The following is a 12,038-nucleotide window of genomic DNA, read 5'->3' as shown; positions in this document are numbered from 1 at the left end:
TAATTATAATAATAATGATAATAATATTATAATAATAATAATGATAATAATAATATAATGATAATAATAATGATAAATATTACAGATAATAATGATAATAATAATAACAATAATAATAATCATCATCATCTTATTATAATGGAGCTAAGCCCGTTAGAGGGGTCAGTAAAACCTTTTTACACAGGTGCCCATAAAATCTACAAAAATATGATTCGGACAAGAATTGCCCCAAAGGGTTACGTGGACATATTTTCAAAGTTCGGAAACTACCTTTTGATTTTTCAGGTTTGATGGTTTTTTCCTGTAAATCGAAGCTCTCGGATGTTTTCACTCTGCCTTTAGCCATTTCATATTTTCCTGGGGACTACTTCCGTTTCTTATGGTGCTTCTTCGTGCATGTGAGTAGTTCGCAAGAACAGAAGTGCGATTTGTGCTTTGTCGTGTGTGTGCGCCACAGAGTTCTACTTTTTTGGAGAAGTTAACACGAACACAAGTGCGGTTTGTGTTTTGTTGTGTGTGTGTGCGACAGATTTGTACTTTTTTGCAGCAGTTAGCAAGAACAGAAGTGCCATTTGTGTTTTGTCGTATGTGTGCGCCACATAGTTCTATTTCAGCTGCTTCTTTTTGCCCACGGTATATTAGTTGTTTTTTTACTAGGGACTATTTCCGTTTCATATTGTGCTTCATCGAGTAAATGGATCAAGTTGTACATCTTATCAAGACGCATGCAACCAACTTGGTGACACTGAGAAGGATGCAGCAATGCAAGAAGCATCTCCGTTAAGATTTGGACCTCAGTTACATCTTGCCTTTACAACCATTCTCATCTCTATCTTTAAAGCCATAGACCGAACACCTCAAGACATATGTGGGAATAACTCTCTGTTCGGTGGGCTAACTGTGCTCATGTCAGGTGGCTGGCGCAAAATACTACCAGTAGTTCGCCATGACTCAAGACCACAGAGAGTCAATGCAACGCTGAAATCATATCTGTGGGAGCATGTTAATGTGCTCAGACTGACAAGAAACATGAGGGTTTTGCTTACATATGAGACTGCTGATTTCTCCAACTATCTACTGAACATTGGTGATGGCAAACACAACGTATGCAAGCAAATTGGAGAGTCTGCGATAAAACTGCCAGATGACATCACAGTGAACAGCGAACGAGAGTTGATAAATTTTGTCTTCGGTAACTTGCAGTCTAACACAAATCCTGACTGGCTGGCTTCCCGCTGTATCATCTGTCCTACCAACACAAAAGTAAGCAGAATCAACAACCTGATCATGCAGTCCTTTTCCGGAGAAGAAAAAGTCTACAGGAGCAGTGATTCGGTGGAAGAAAATGAACACCAATACCCCATCGAATTTATCAATTCTCAATGTCCGTCTGGTATGCCACCCCACAAACTGACTTTGTCATGTTGCTGAGAAATTTGGATCCCACAAAAGGCCACTGCAAACGGGACTCGATATGCGGTTCAATGCCTTCATCAACATGTAATTGGTGTAGCTGTTGCTTGCGGTCCACATGCCGGAAAGAGACTTTTCATCCCAAGGATTCCCCTCATGCCTTCAGACAACATATTTCACTTCCATATGCGATGGAAACAATTTCCAGTTAGACCTGCTTTTGCAATGACTGCCAACAAAGCTCAGGGACAGACTTGAAACGGATGGGGTTTTCTTTACAGGGCGATTTTTTTTCACATTGACAATTATAAGTTGCAATGAGTCATGTTGGGTCCGGGGACTCTATTAGGATACATGCAAACAGACCTGCTGCCCAGGACGGAGTTCCAGATGGCGCATATACCAGCAATCTTGTCTACACAGAGGTGCTACGATAATGAAACAGGTACCGGTACAAACATTTTATCGAGGGCTTTCCTATCGCCATATCACCGTTTGTAGAACGGGTCTGTGTCTAGTAATAGTAATAATAATAATAATAATAATGATAATAATAAATAGCATTTGTATAGCGCACAACCCCACTCTACAGCAAATTCTGTGCGCTTTACACTATTTATTCCTACCCCATCAGACCACTCAGAAACGTGAGGTGAGGTGAGAGAGTAACAAACAAAAAAAGAAAGAGGGGAGATATTTCTTTTTTTAGTTTTAGTAGGACTTTTAAAGCACTTGCAACAAAATGAAGTCATATAAGTGCCAAAGATTAAAGGTGTTACAAGAGAGCAGCAAACACAAAAAAGAAAGAGGGGAAATAGAGACCATAGATTTTTTTACAGGAAAGAAGGAGCAAACCACACCAGAGCACCCACCCGCCAACCACCTACAGAGCGGAGATGTGGATGATAGATATTTGATAGGAAAGAAGGAGCAAACCACATCAGAGCACCAGCCAACAACTCGATAACGCAAAAACAGTATAAATGAGTGATTTTCTGTCACAGACCATAAGTGCTTTAGTTTCTTTTTTGAAAAAGCAAAAATAAATGGGCTGTAAAAGATTTTTTACCCAGCGTAGAGCAGAGATGAGTATGAATTAAAAGGTGTATGAATTTATAATGTTACACATGTGTCAGTACACTATAGGGGTTGGGGGGGGGGGGGAGGTTTCAACTCGTACACAGCACTAAGTGCAGAGAAGCCCACAATCGCCTGAAAATAATAAATAATAATAAATGGCATTTACATAGTGCTCAACCCCGATTAAAGCACACAGGCTCTAGGCGCTTTACAATACCATACAGTGTGCAACAGTAACTGACCAAGGTATCAACAAATTATTGTACTGATATTAAATACAATATGTCCACAAAGCAAAAAAAGGTGGACCAAAAAAATGTCTAAAAAGTATACAACCAAAAAAAAAAAAAAAGAAGAGATGTGTATAGATTGGACATTACTGAAAGCGCAGTGCATAATCAGTCGCTATCATGAGAACGGGGCAGAGGAGATGAATTACAAAATAAAAGGTTAAATTTGACATTACTGAAAGTACGGTGCACAATCAATCAATATCATAAAGGCGGGAAAGGACGCCAGTGTGGGCAGAGACCAGTGACATCTATGAGTCCAGATCACCAGCTGAAACTGACACCGGCCAAATGAAATGGGATATCTGTAATCACCACCACACTGCCGTAAGCTGACAAAACGCCTTTTTTAATTCAAAGCAGTTTCGAGAAAAAGAGAGAGTTTTTTTGTCAACGCAACAATTTAAAAAATATAGTTTTTCTGAAATTTGAATTCGAATTTATTAAAAAACTAGTCCCAGTTTCACTTTGATTTTTTTCACACGATCAGGCTCTCGATTAAGCAAATTAAAAATTTTGGCGTCAAAATGAAAAAAGGCGTTTTGTTAGCTTACGGCATGCTGGCAGCACTGAGATTTGTCCCTCTCCATCCCCGTCTCCACTTCCAACCACCGAGACAGGTCACAGCTGGTGGTCTACCACAAGAGCCACAAGCTCATGCACCGTGCATGGGTTTTAACTCAGAATTTTTAAAAAGGAAGAACTTTCCGCGTGATCGCAGATTGACGGGTGCTCTAGTATGTATGCCTTCTTTCCTATCAAACATCCATCGTCCAGATCTCTCCTTCTTTTTTGTGTTTGTTACTCGCTTGTAACACCTCTAATATATGGCACTTATAGGACCTTGTTGTGTTCCAAGTGCCGTAAAACTCTTACTAAAAACTAAACAGAAGACCATTTTCGCGAGACACCCACTATTATTATACTGTTGAACCCTCGTATACTGAAATAAAAACCATCTATTTATCAAACCAAGAGCGCCGTAAAACCTTATACTATACTATACTAATACTAAACCAAGATTATGTCATACCAAATTGAGTGTTTGGAAGATAGTTTCAAGTAAAAGAGTCACTCACCAAATATTTACAATCTTGATAATGTACAGAAAGTGGTGGCGCATTATTGGGAGGTGCCCCTCCCAGCAGTGGAGGTTAGCGGAGGAAATGGCGGTAGCAGAAATCGGCTAAATCCCGGCATTTTGAGACCCATGACTGTGCCATGTCATCAGTTATAACGGGGGCAGTCGTGGTCAAGGGGTACAGGGTTCGCTTCTCATTCAATAAGTCCTGGGTTCGAAACCTGACAGTGATGAAAACATTTTTTCTCAACAAATTTCTCCTTTCACCTCTTCTCCTGCTCTCTGGTCATGTTCTTTCATCTGCTTCCATCTCCATTTTCTGCCCCCCCCCCCCTTTCATTCCTCCTCCTCTGGCTCCTGACTCTTTCTACTGCTAATCCTGGCTCCTTCTAACTGCAGTCTTTCAGCCACACCCCTGATCTACCACCAAGCTTTCTCGGATAAGGGCGAAAATCGGATGTCCCGTGTGCAAGTTGCGCATGTTTAAAGATCCCTTGGCAGTCTTAAATTCGATAAGAGTACGCTTCGGCTGTCACCAGGGCAAAATTCAAAAGTCCTACCAAAACTTAAATACTTCAGTCAATATAAAAACATATATATAGAGAGAGAGAGTACCTTTGAAATCAGAATTAGTTTGCCTGATGGCAATAGGCCCAACAAAAGTAGGAAAAACGGACATAATAATAATAGATAGCATTTGTATAGCGCAAATCCCCACTCAACAGAAAGCTCTATGTGCGTCACAATCTATACTATTACCCCAGCAGACCTGAGAGCATTCTGAAACAACCTCAACTTCCTGGGAAGCATACAGTGCAAGCTGCCATTTATAGGCGTATAAAACACTAACATACTGACAAGACCTTTTGCTTTCTATGGCCGGGTTCCCATTCCCACCTGGGCGAAGTAAGGAAAATTCGTGTAAAGTGCCTTTAATAATCAGTTGCACTCCAGGTTAAAGAACCAGCAGTAGACTACCCCTGGGACATAGTGGGGAAACGCACAGAAGAAGAAAAAGATGAGTTAAAATACTATTGCGGAAAGAAAGAGTAAAGAATATCAAGCACAAAATTTCAAGAGATAACTAAACAAGAAGAAAACTTACTAAGACATCGGCTCGAAGATCCACGAGAAATTTGACTCCATCTTTCACACGCCCGATGTGGACAAAAAGGGTCTTGAATTTCGGGCTAAGAGCAGTTCGCATCCTGTCCGCTGCCACATAAAAGCTGGCCCCTGATTTCTCCTGCAAAAAATTGTTGGGTTCACTTCAGTTATTTTGTTGTTTTTTTTAATTACAAAAAAAACCCCGGCTAATTGAACACTGAGCAATAAACACTAAAATTTGAAAAGGAAACACCTCAAGGAGACATTTTCAGTTTGTACTTTTCTGGGTCGAGGTTCTAGAAAAAGCCCAAACACTTGGACATGACATGGTCGCTTTTAAGCATAAGGGGGCTATCCCGGAAAATGCTGTTTTGAGGAAATCAAAGGTAAAGTTTGAGAACCTTTGTTCAGTTTCTTTAAAATACAAGAAGAGTTCTTTCTATAACCAAACAAATATACACACCAATGAAACCTAACTTCTCCAATAGGTAGGGCAATGCCCACATTTGGTGTAGGTCAAGATTTTTCGGATCCGCCGAAATCTGGGTTAACGACCACATATTGCTTTAAACTCCACAAGAAAAATACCATCTACCACCCCCTCCCTCAACCCTAATATAAAAAACAATTAATCTTAAAAAATAATAATAAATTACTTATTCCGGAAAAATCGTAAAAAATCTCAAACCAGTCAAGATTTTTAACTCACCACTGCCGTAGAGATGCCAGAAGCACATCCCATCACCGTCTCTTTCTCAAAGCCAAAGCTTCGGGCCAGCGCACACAAAAAGGGGCCTTTCTTCTCCGGGTCCAGGTTCTTGTAGAACTCGATGAAGCTGCTGCACTTGGCCTAAAGAGGAGGACGGTGCTACAACAAGGTCAATCAGTGCTAGCAAACCTGAGCAATATCGCCCACTACCACTACTTACAGCAATAATGATAATAATAATAATATCATAATCATAATAGTAATAATAGAAATAATAATAAAGTATGATAATAATGATTAATAACAACAACAATAACAACAATAACAATAACGACGCCGACGCCAAGGATGATGATGATAACAAAAACAACAACAACAATAATAATAATAACAATAATAATAATAATGATAACAATAATAATAATAATAATATAAATAGAATTTTAATAATAACAACAACAATAATAATAATATTAATAATAATAATAATAATAATAATAATAATAATAATAATAATAATAATAATAATAATAATAAAAATAATAATTGTATATATACACAGTGCACATTCATGCTCTACAGCAAGCTGCCCTTTATAACTATTAGTACCCAGCAGACCCTAGAACAATCACAACGAATTCTCCACTTCCAGGGAATCATACAGTGCAAGCTGCAGATCCCATGCACTCAAACACTAACAAACTGACAAGAAACCTTCTCTGTCCAAAGCCGAGCACCCATTTCCACCTGGGTGAAGTGAGGAAAATGTCATGTAAAGTGCCTTTCCCAAAGACACAATGTTGGGCCCCTGATGGGATTCGAACCCACGACCTTATTGTTGTGAGTCTGAGACACTAACCACTAGGCCACCCATGTCACAAGTGGGTGATTTGGTCAATTTGGTGGGTGATGGGGATCACTTGGGGGAGTGACAAACATATTCTGTGTCACGACATGGTGGAATCAGGCTCTCGCCAATTTTGGGTCATATAGAGAGTTATTGGTATCATCTTAAAGCTTGATTATTTGTCTTGTTTTGGGTGAAGAAAATATCCATTTATCATGAATAGAAGTCGAGATATGTTTGATTGAAGGAGGTGGAGATCACCTAGTTTCAGAAGTAACCTCTGTGAGAAAATGGCCGCCAAAGATATAGTTACTTCCTTAACTTGAGAGTCCGTGGAAACTGAAAATTTACATTTTTTGTGCCTTTAATAATCATGTCTTTTCAATGAAATCCACACACCAATGTGTTCTTTAATGGGCATGAAAGGGTTTGAGCCACAAAACAAAATTCGATAAAAATTCACAGACCTGCGGAAAAATATCCCTTTCTTCACTTTGATAATTTTGACAAGTGCCTGGTTTCACGATGCTGCCTAAAATTTAAAGCCCCGCTTGGAAATATATACATTATAGATGGCTGGTAGGAAAAATTTCTCCTCTTGAAAGGGGCAAAAGTGAGAGCTAGCCATAAAAATGTTGAGCCGACACTGAGGTAAAAGTATCAGGCAAAAGAAAAACACAGAAATGTTCAAACCAATCAAGACGACAGTGTACATCATCATGCACTTGCAAGTTACGATTCAGAGCTACTGTATTTCTTTAACTAAAACAATTCCAATAAAGTTTACAAAATAAACAGTGATTTAAGAAAATTAATTCGGGGAGGGGGTGGGGGGGGGATTTGGGGGGGGGATAAATGAAAGTGTTTCTTGGCACTATATGAAGTCTATAAAAAGTCATCCTAAAATTAATTCGTTCTGTGTAACATGTTGCTGTCATTCAGCATTGTAGCGAGTCAAAATTTCAAAAAATTGAAAACCTAGTATGTTGTACAGTTTGTGAGGTGCACTGATTGGTCCTAGTCTCATTCCTCATCTTAAAATGGGAGGCATCATGGTGAAATCAGGCGCTCGTCAAAATAATGAAATCAAAGAATTCAGCATTTTTTGGTCAAAGGGCAATTTTTTTCTATTTTTCTTTTTTCTGCTCTACACCTTTTATGTCCTTTAAAAAACACATTTTTGCGTGGATTTTACTTTTAAAAACATGCATTGATTAAAGGCCCAAAAAAAGTAAATTGTCAAGTTTCCAAAGACGCTCAGCCTAAGGAAGTTCCTAAATTTTTGCGGCCATTTTCTCGCTAATTTTACAACTGATACTCGGCGACCCTGACCTCCTTCAATCGCAAATATTTCAAAATCTATTCAACATAGATGGATAGTTTTTCACCAAAAATTAAGGTAAATGAACAGGCTTTAAGATGATATCAATAACCCCATATACCCAAAAATTCATGAGCGCCTGATTCCACCACGCCATGACACAAATAGAAACAGATATAGACTTTACTTTACTTTTCAGATCCAGCGGCCACCTGAGTTCTAGCCCTTTGGCCTCTATCAGATATATATAGACAAATTTAACTTTTTTTTAAAAAGATAATGTCTAGTCCCAGAATCAAAAGATTTTGCTTCTCCTGAAAAATCTATATTTTGGCATATATTATTAGGGGGTGTATACAGACCCGGTAACCGGGAACAAAGTCACAAAGTATACAGACCCGGTAGGGGAACTCTTTTGTGATTTCGGAGAGTTTCAGCGCCCTCTTGGCTCAGGGTAGACCTAGGTTCTTCTAGATCTATGGTCTAGGTCTAGATCTAGGCAGACAGACATAAATCTTTCATCTAGTTTCGCGGCTAACCTAGATCTAAATGAAGATTGCGGATGTCATTTCGATGAACGATTGTTTTTCCTCCGTTTTGGAATTGGAGGAATCACAATCCGAAGAAAAGAACAAGTTACAATGTCATAATTTCAATCGAGCAGCCTCTCTCTCTCTCCTCTGTGTACCGCTCGCCTTTTCTTTTTCTTTGTTTGTCTCTGTATTTCTTTGTCCCCACCTATTTTCCACTCTATCTTTCTCTCGTTCCCTCCTGCCAACTGGGGCATGTCATATACATTTTGCTAACACCCCCCTCTCTCTCTCTCTTTCTCTCTCTCTCTCTCACACACACACACACACACACACACACACACACACACACACACACACACACACACACACAAAAGATTTCTACCGGGTCCACAGGATTCTACACTTCTAAGTGTAGAATTCTGTGACCGGGTCTGAGGTCTGAAACTTCCCGAAATCACAAAAGAGTTCCCCTACCGGGTCTGTATACTTCGTGACTTTGTTCCCGGTTACCGGGTCTGTATACACTTCGATATTATTATTTAACAATGATGAACAACGCAAACGATATATCCGTACCTCTGAAGTCAACAAGTTTGAGTCAATGTCCGAGAAAGTGGATGCCAAGAAGCTCCCATCAACCTGGGTACCGTTGTTCACATGAGAACTATTCATGGTGGCAAAAGGCTGCATTCCTAAGCTGGCTTTCACTTTGAAGCTGGGACTGAAGACCTGAAACATATGAGACACACATTGCTGATTGGAAACAACCATCAATGATCTTGATTCCTCCAAATGTCTGTCTTTCTCGCCACCTGTCTGTTTGTTTTTCTGTCTCTCTTTACTACAATGTGAAATTTTTTTTCCATTTTATGTCTGACTCCCTATTTCTAACTCTATTTCATTCCCTCAAATAGTTTAGTAGTTGACACGGTTAACTTCCTCATGGTCTTTAAACATTTTTCACTATAAAGTTTGAAGAAACCTCTGCAATTTCAAAAGTTTAGTAGAGGAATAAATTGCTCTGATCCAGCCAGCCTTCATTTTTCAATAAACAAAGAATTCTGTTTGTGTTATGAATCATATCAACTTTTTCACACGTTCCACATGGCTTGGAATATAAACAACGAGTGAAGAGGAGACAAATAGTTAAAGAAAAATATATATATACGAAAAAGAAGAATGTTTTTTATATTACTTTTACAGAGACAAAGAAAAAAGATAGCGAGTGGCCACAGACAAAGAGAATGAATATGGCCTACTGAATAATTAAAGAGTCAATATATAGGGTCCTTTCTACAGGCTAGCTTGAAATTGAAACTGGACGGCAAAGAAATATTAGATCTATATCAAATTTTCAAATGGGAGAAGAATTCCTCCGAGTTCGTCAACAAAAGTCAAGAGAGGTGCAGAAAATCCGGGTCTTCTTTTTTTCTTTTTTTTTCTTTTTCTATAACAGTATGGAAGTTATTCTTTTTGTCTAAAATAAGCTGCTCACACTAGCATATCACATCTGTTGTTGGTGCTCTGTGTTTGATGATTGAGTACCCATGATATGAGGGAATGAGGGCGTGTATGAGGGAGGATAGGAGTGTGAGGGGAAAAAATACATATTTGGAGATGAGAGAGAGAGAGAGAGAGAGAGAGAGAGAGAGAGAGAGAGAGAGAGAGAGAGAGAGAGAGAGAGAAGAATTATTTTAAATCACACCTCATACCATAGTGACCATATGATGACTTTCATTTCATGACATCTAAAGCTGATCTTGCGCTTGTAAACTAATTTAAAGAAAACACAATGATATAGAATCTAGAACCTCATTTGAGATTGACACTGCAAATAAGACTGGGGTGATTTTTCGGCGCTTTTTCGGTAGTTCCCACCCCGCAATTTTATTCACGGGTTTGGGCCACAAGAGTAGGGGGATTTCAGGGGGGGTTGCCCCCCTGACCTAATAAAAATAGGAAGGGGGGTTTCAGGGGGGGCATGCCCCCCTGAATTTTACCATAATTTAATGTTTTGCAGTTGTTAGGTTTGATAACTTAGCTCACCGCGAATCAAACATATAGATCTAGATTTAGATCTAGATGTAGGTCAGGCTCAAATAAGGGGGGTGGGAACTACCGAAAAAGCACCGATTTTTCTTCTTTTTTTTTTTTATTTCGGGAAAGATCTAATATCATACTTTCTGCATCGGGGGCTTGTCTTTAAAAGAAAGAGGTGACCCTACCATACTCAGCTGTCTTAGACGTCGAACTGTCGCTATCGTAAACGTCATGGCCATCTCTAGGCCTAAGCAACAGCACAGCAAGCAGGATATTTTTATAAGCGGACAACCCACACGTCCTCCACTTTCACTTTCGTTCTTGGCTAGCCTACGGACGGAGCTGGCTGTCCGTCCGGCCAGAATAAAATCATAAACTTTGACCTCAAACAAGATCCGGGGCGTTGAGGTCAGAGGCAAGAGGAGTTACTCTATAGGCCTAGTTAATGTTAATCCAGGTTGAGTATTGATGGATCCAGTTTGGCCGATTTACACCAAATCTGTCCCGCTTACAGGTACAGGATACAATGTAAGTAAAGACTAAGGTTACTAATCTAAATCCTAAATCATCTGTTTTCTACAATGCTTTCATATTTGGAAAAACATGCAAAACCAGCAAAAGTGATCTTTCCATTGCAAAACTAGATCTACCTCTTTATTAAAACTGTAGGCCTAAAAGTTGTAGGCTATTGTTCTGCAGATTTTTCTAGAAGTGTCAAATCTGGAGACAACTTTGACCCACTGAACCAAAATGGCGCTGCCCTTGGTACGTGATGATGTAAAACTGTTGGGCTCTGTCAAGTCAGTCAAGTCCAAGTAAGAAACCTAGGCGATTTTGTAGTTTCGTTCGTTAAAGTCAAGCAGGGGGGTTTCAGGGCCCCCCTGACCTAAAAAAAAATATGGAGGTGGGGGGGTTCAGGGGGGCATGCCCCCCTGAATTTTATCCTAATTTGATGTTTTGCAGTTAGGTTGCATCCCTGCTCTTTGTGTAGCCTAATTCAAATAGTATTTGGTCTTCAAGACTTCTGGATTTCTTCTCTGAATGTAAACAAATGGATCGTGGACTTTAACGAACGGAACTACAAGATCACCGAAACCTATTCAATAGAGGGCCTGTGGTTGTAGGTTTGTTGTGTAATGCCTCATCGTTTGTACACAATTCATGATTTATGAGGGAAATAGATGGGAAGATTGAAGAATACCGGACCACTCGTACATTATTGCGCGCGAGAAAGCGGGGTAGGTGGGGAGGGTGATTGGGGTGGAGGAGGGGGGGAAGGGGGACAAAATTTTTAATGAATAGATCTACCTGTCCGAGATTCTCCATTGAGAGATATTAAAAACGGGAAAATTATGAATTCCTAAGGTTGAAGTTGAGACATAGGCAAAGTCAGTCCGCTGGTCCGGTATTCTTCAATCTTCAATCTTACCAAATAGATTCTAGGGTTTGTTTGTAATGTTTGTAAAGTGTTTTACGGCGCTCGCAACTGCATAAGGTCATATGAGCGCACGGAACACACCTAATATTTTCAGTTGGTAGGAAATTTTGAATTTTGCCCGGGTGGCGGCCGAAGCCTACTCTTATCGATTTTAGACCACCAAGGGATCTTTAACGTGC

The 12,038-nt window shown here is 39.6% G+C and overlaps 2 protein-coding genes across 7 annotated transcripts in view; one reads left to right on the top strand and one right to left on the bottom strand.

The window, feature by feature from the left end:
* Positions 1 to 12,038, bottom strand: part of LOC101855605 (malonyl-CoA decarboxylase, mitochondrial) — a gene marked incomplete in the record, with an annotated part of 55,204 nt that overhangs the window by 10,432 nt on the left and 32,734 nt on the right. For 2 of the 4 annotated variants that reach the window (XM_013089245.2, XM_013089246.2), the window contains 3 exon segments: positions 4,970 to 5,110; positions 5,681 to 5,821; positions 8,958 to 9,110. In XM_013089245.2, the coding sequence (XP_012944699.1) occupies positions 4,970 to 5,110; positions 5,681 to 5,821; positions 8,958 to 9,071 (396 nt within the window). 4 annotated transcript variants of the gene reach the window in all.
* Positions 10,869 to 12,038, top strand: part of LOC101854678 (decaprenyl-diphosphate synthase subunit 2) — a 20,357-nt gene continuing 19,187 nt past the window's right edge. The window contains exon 1 of one of the 3 annotated variants that reach the window (XM_005110537.3): positions 10,869 to 10,949. The gene's annotated coding sequence lies outside the window, so the exon portion shown is untranslated. Of the gene's footprint in view, positions 10,950 to 11,134; positions 11,237 to 11,457; positions 11,546 to 12,038 lie in introns of those variants that run through there. The other 2 variants (XM_005110536.3, XM_013089248.2) reach the window with 2 other exon arrangements.

The sequence above is a fragment of the Aplysia californica genome, unplaced genomic scaffold (assembly GCF_000002075.1).
Source record: "Aplysia californica isolate F4 #8 unplaced genomic scaffold, AplCal3.0 scaffold00907, whole genome shotgun sequence".
NCBI lineage: Eukaryota > Metazoa > Mollusca > Gastropoda > Aplysiida > Aplysiidae > Aplysia > Aplysia californica.
Note: the sequence above shows the minus strand (reverse complement) of the source record. Positions and strands in the feature narration are given on the sequence as shown.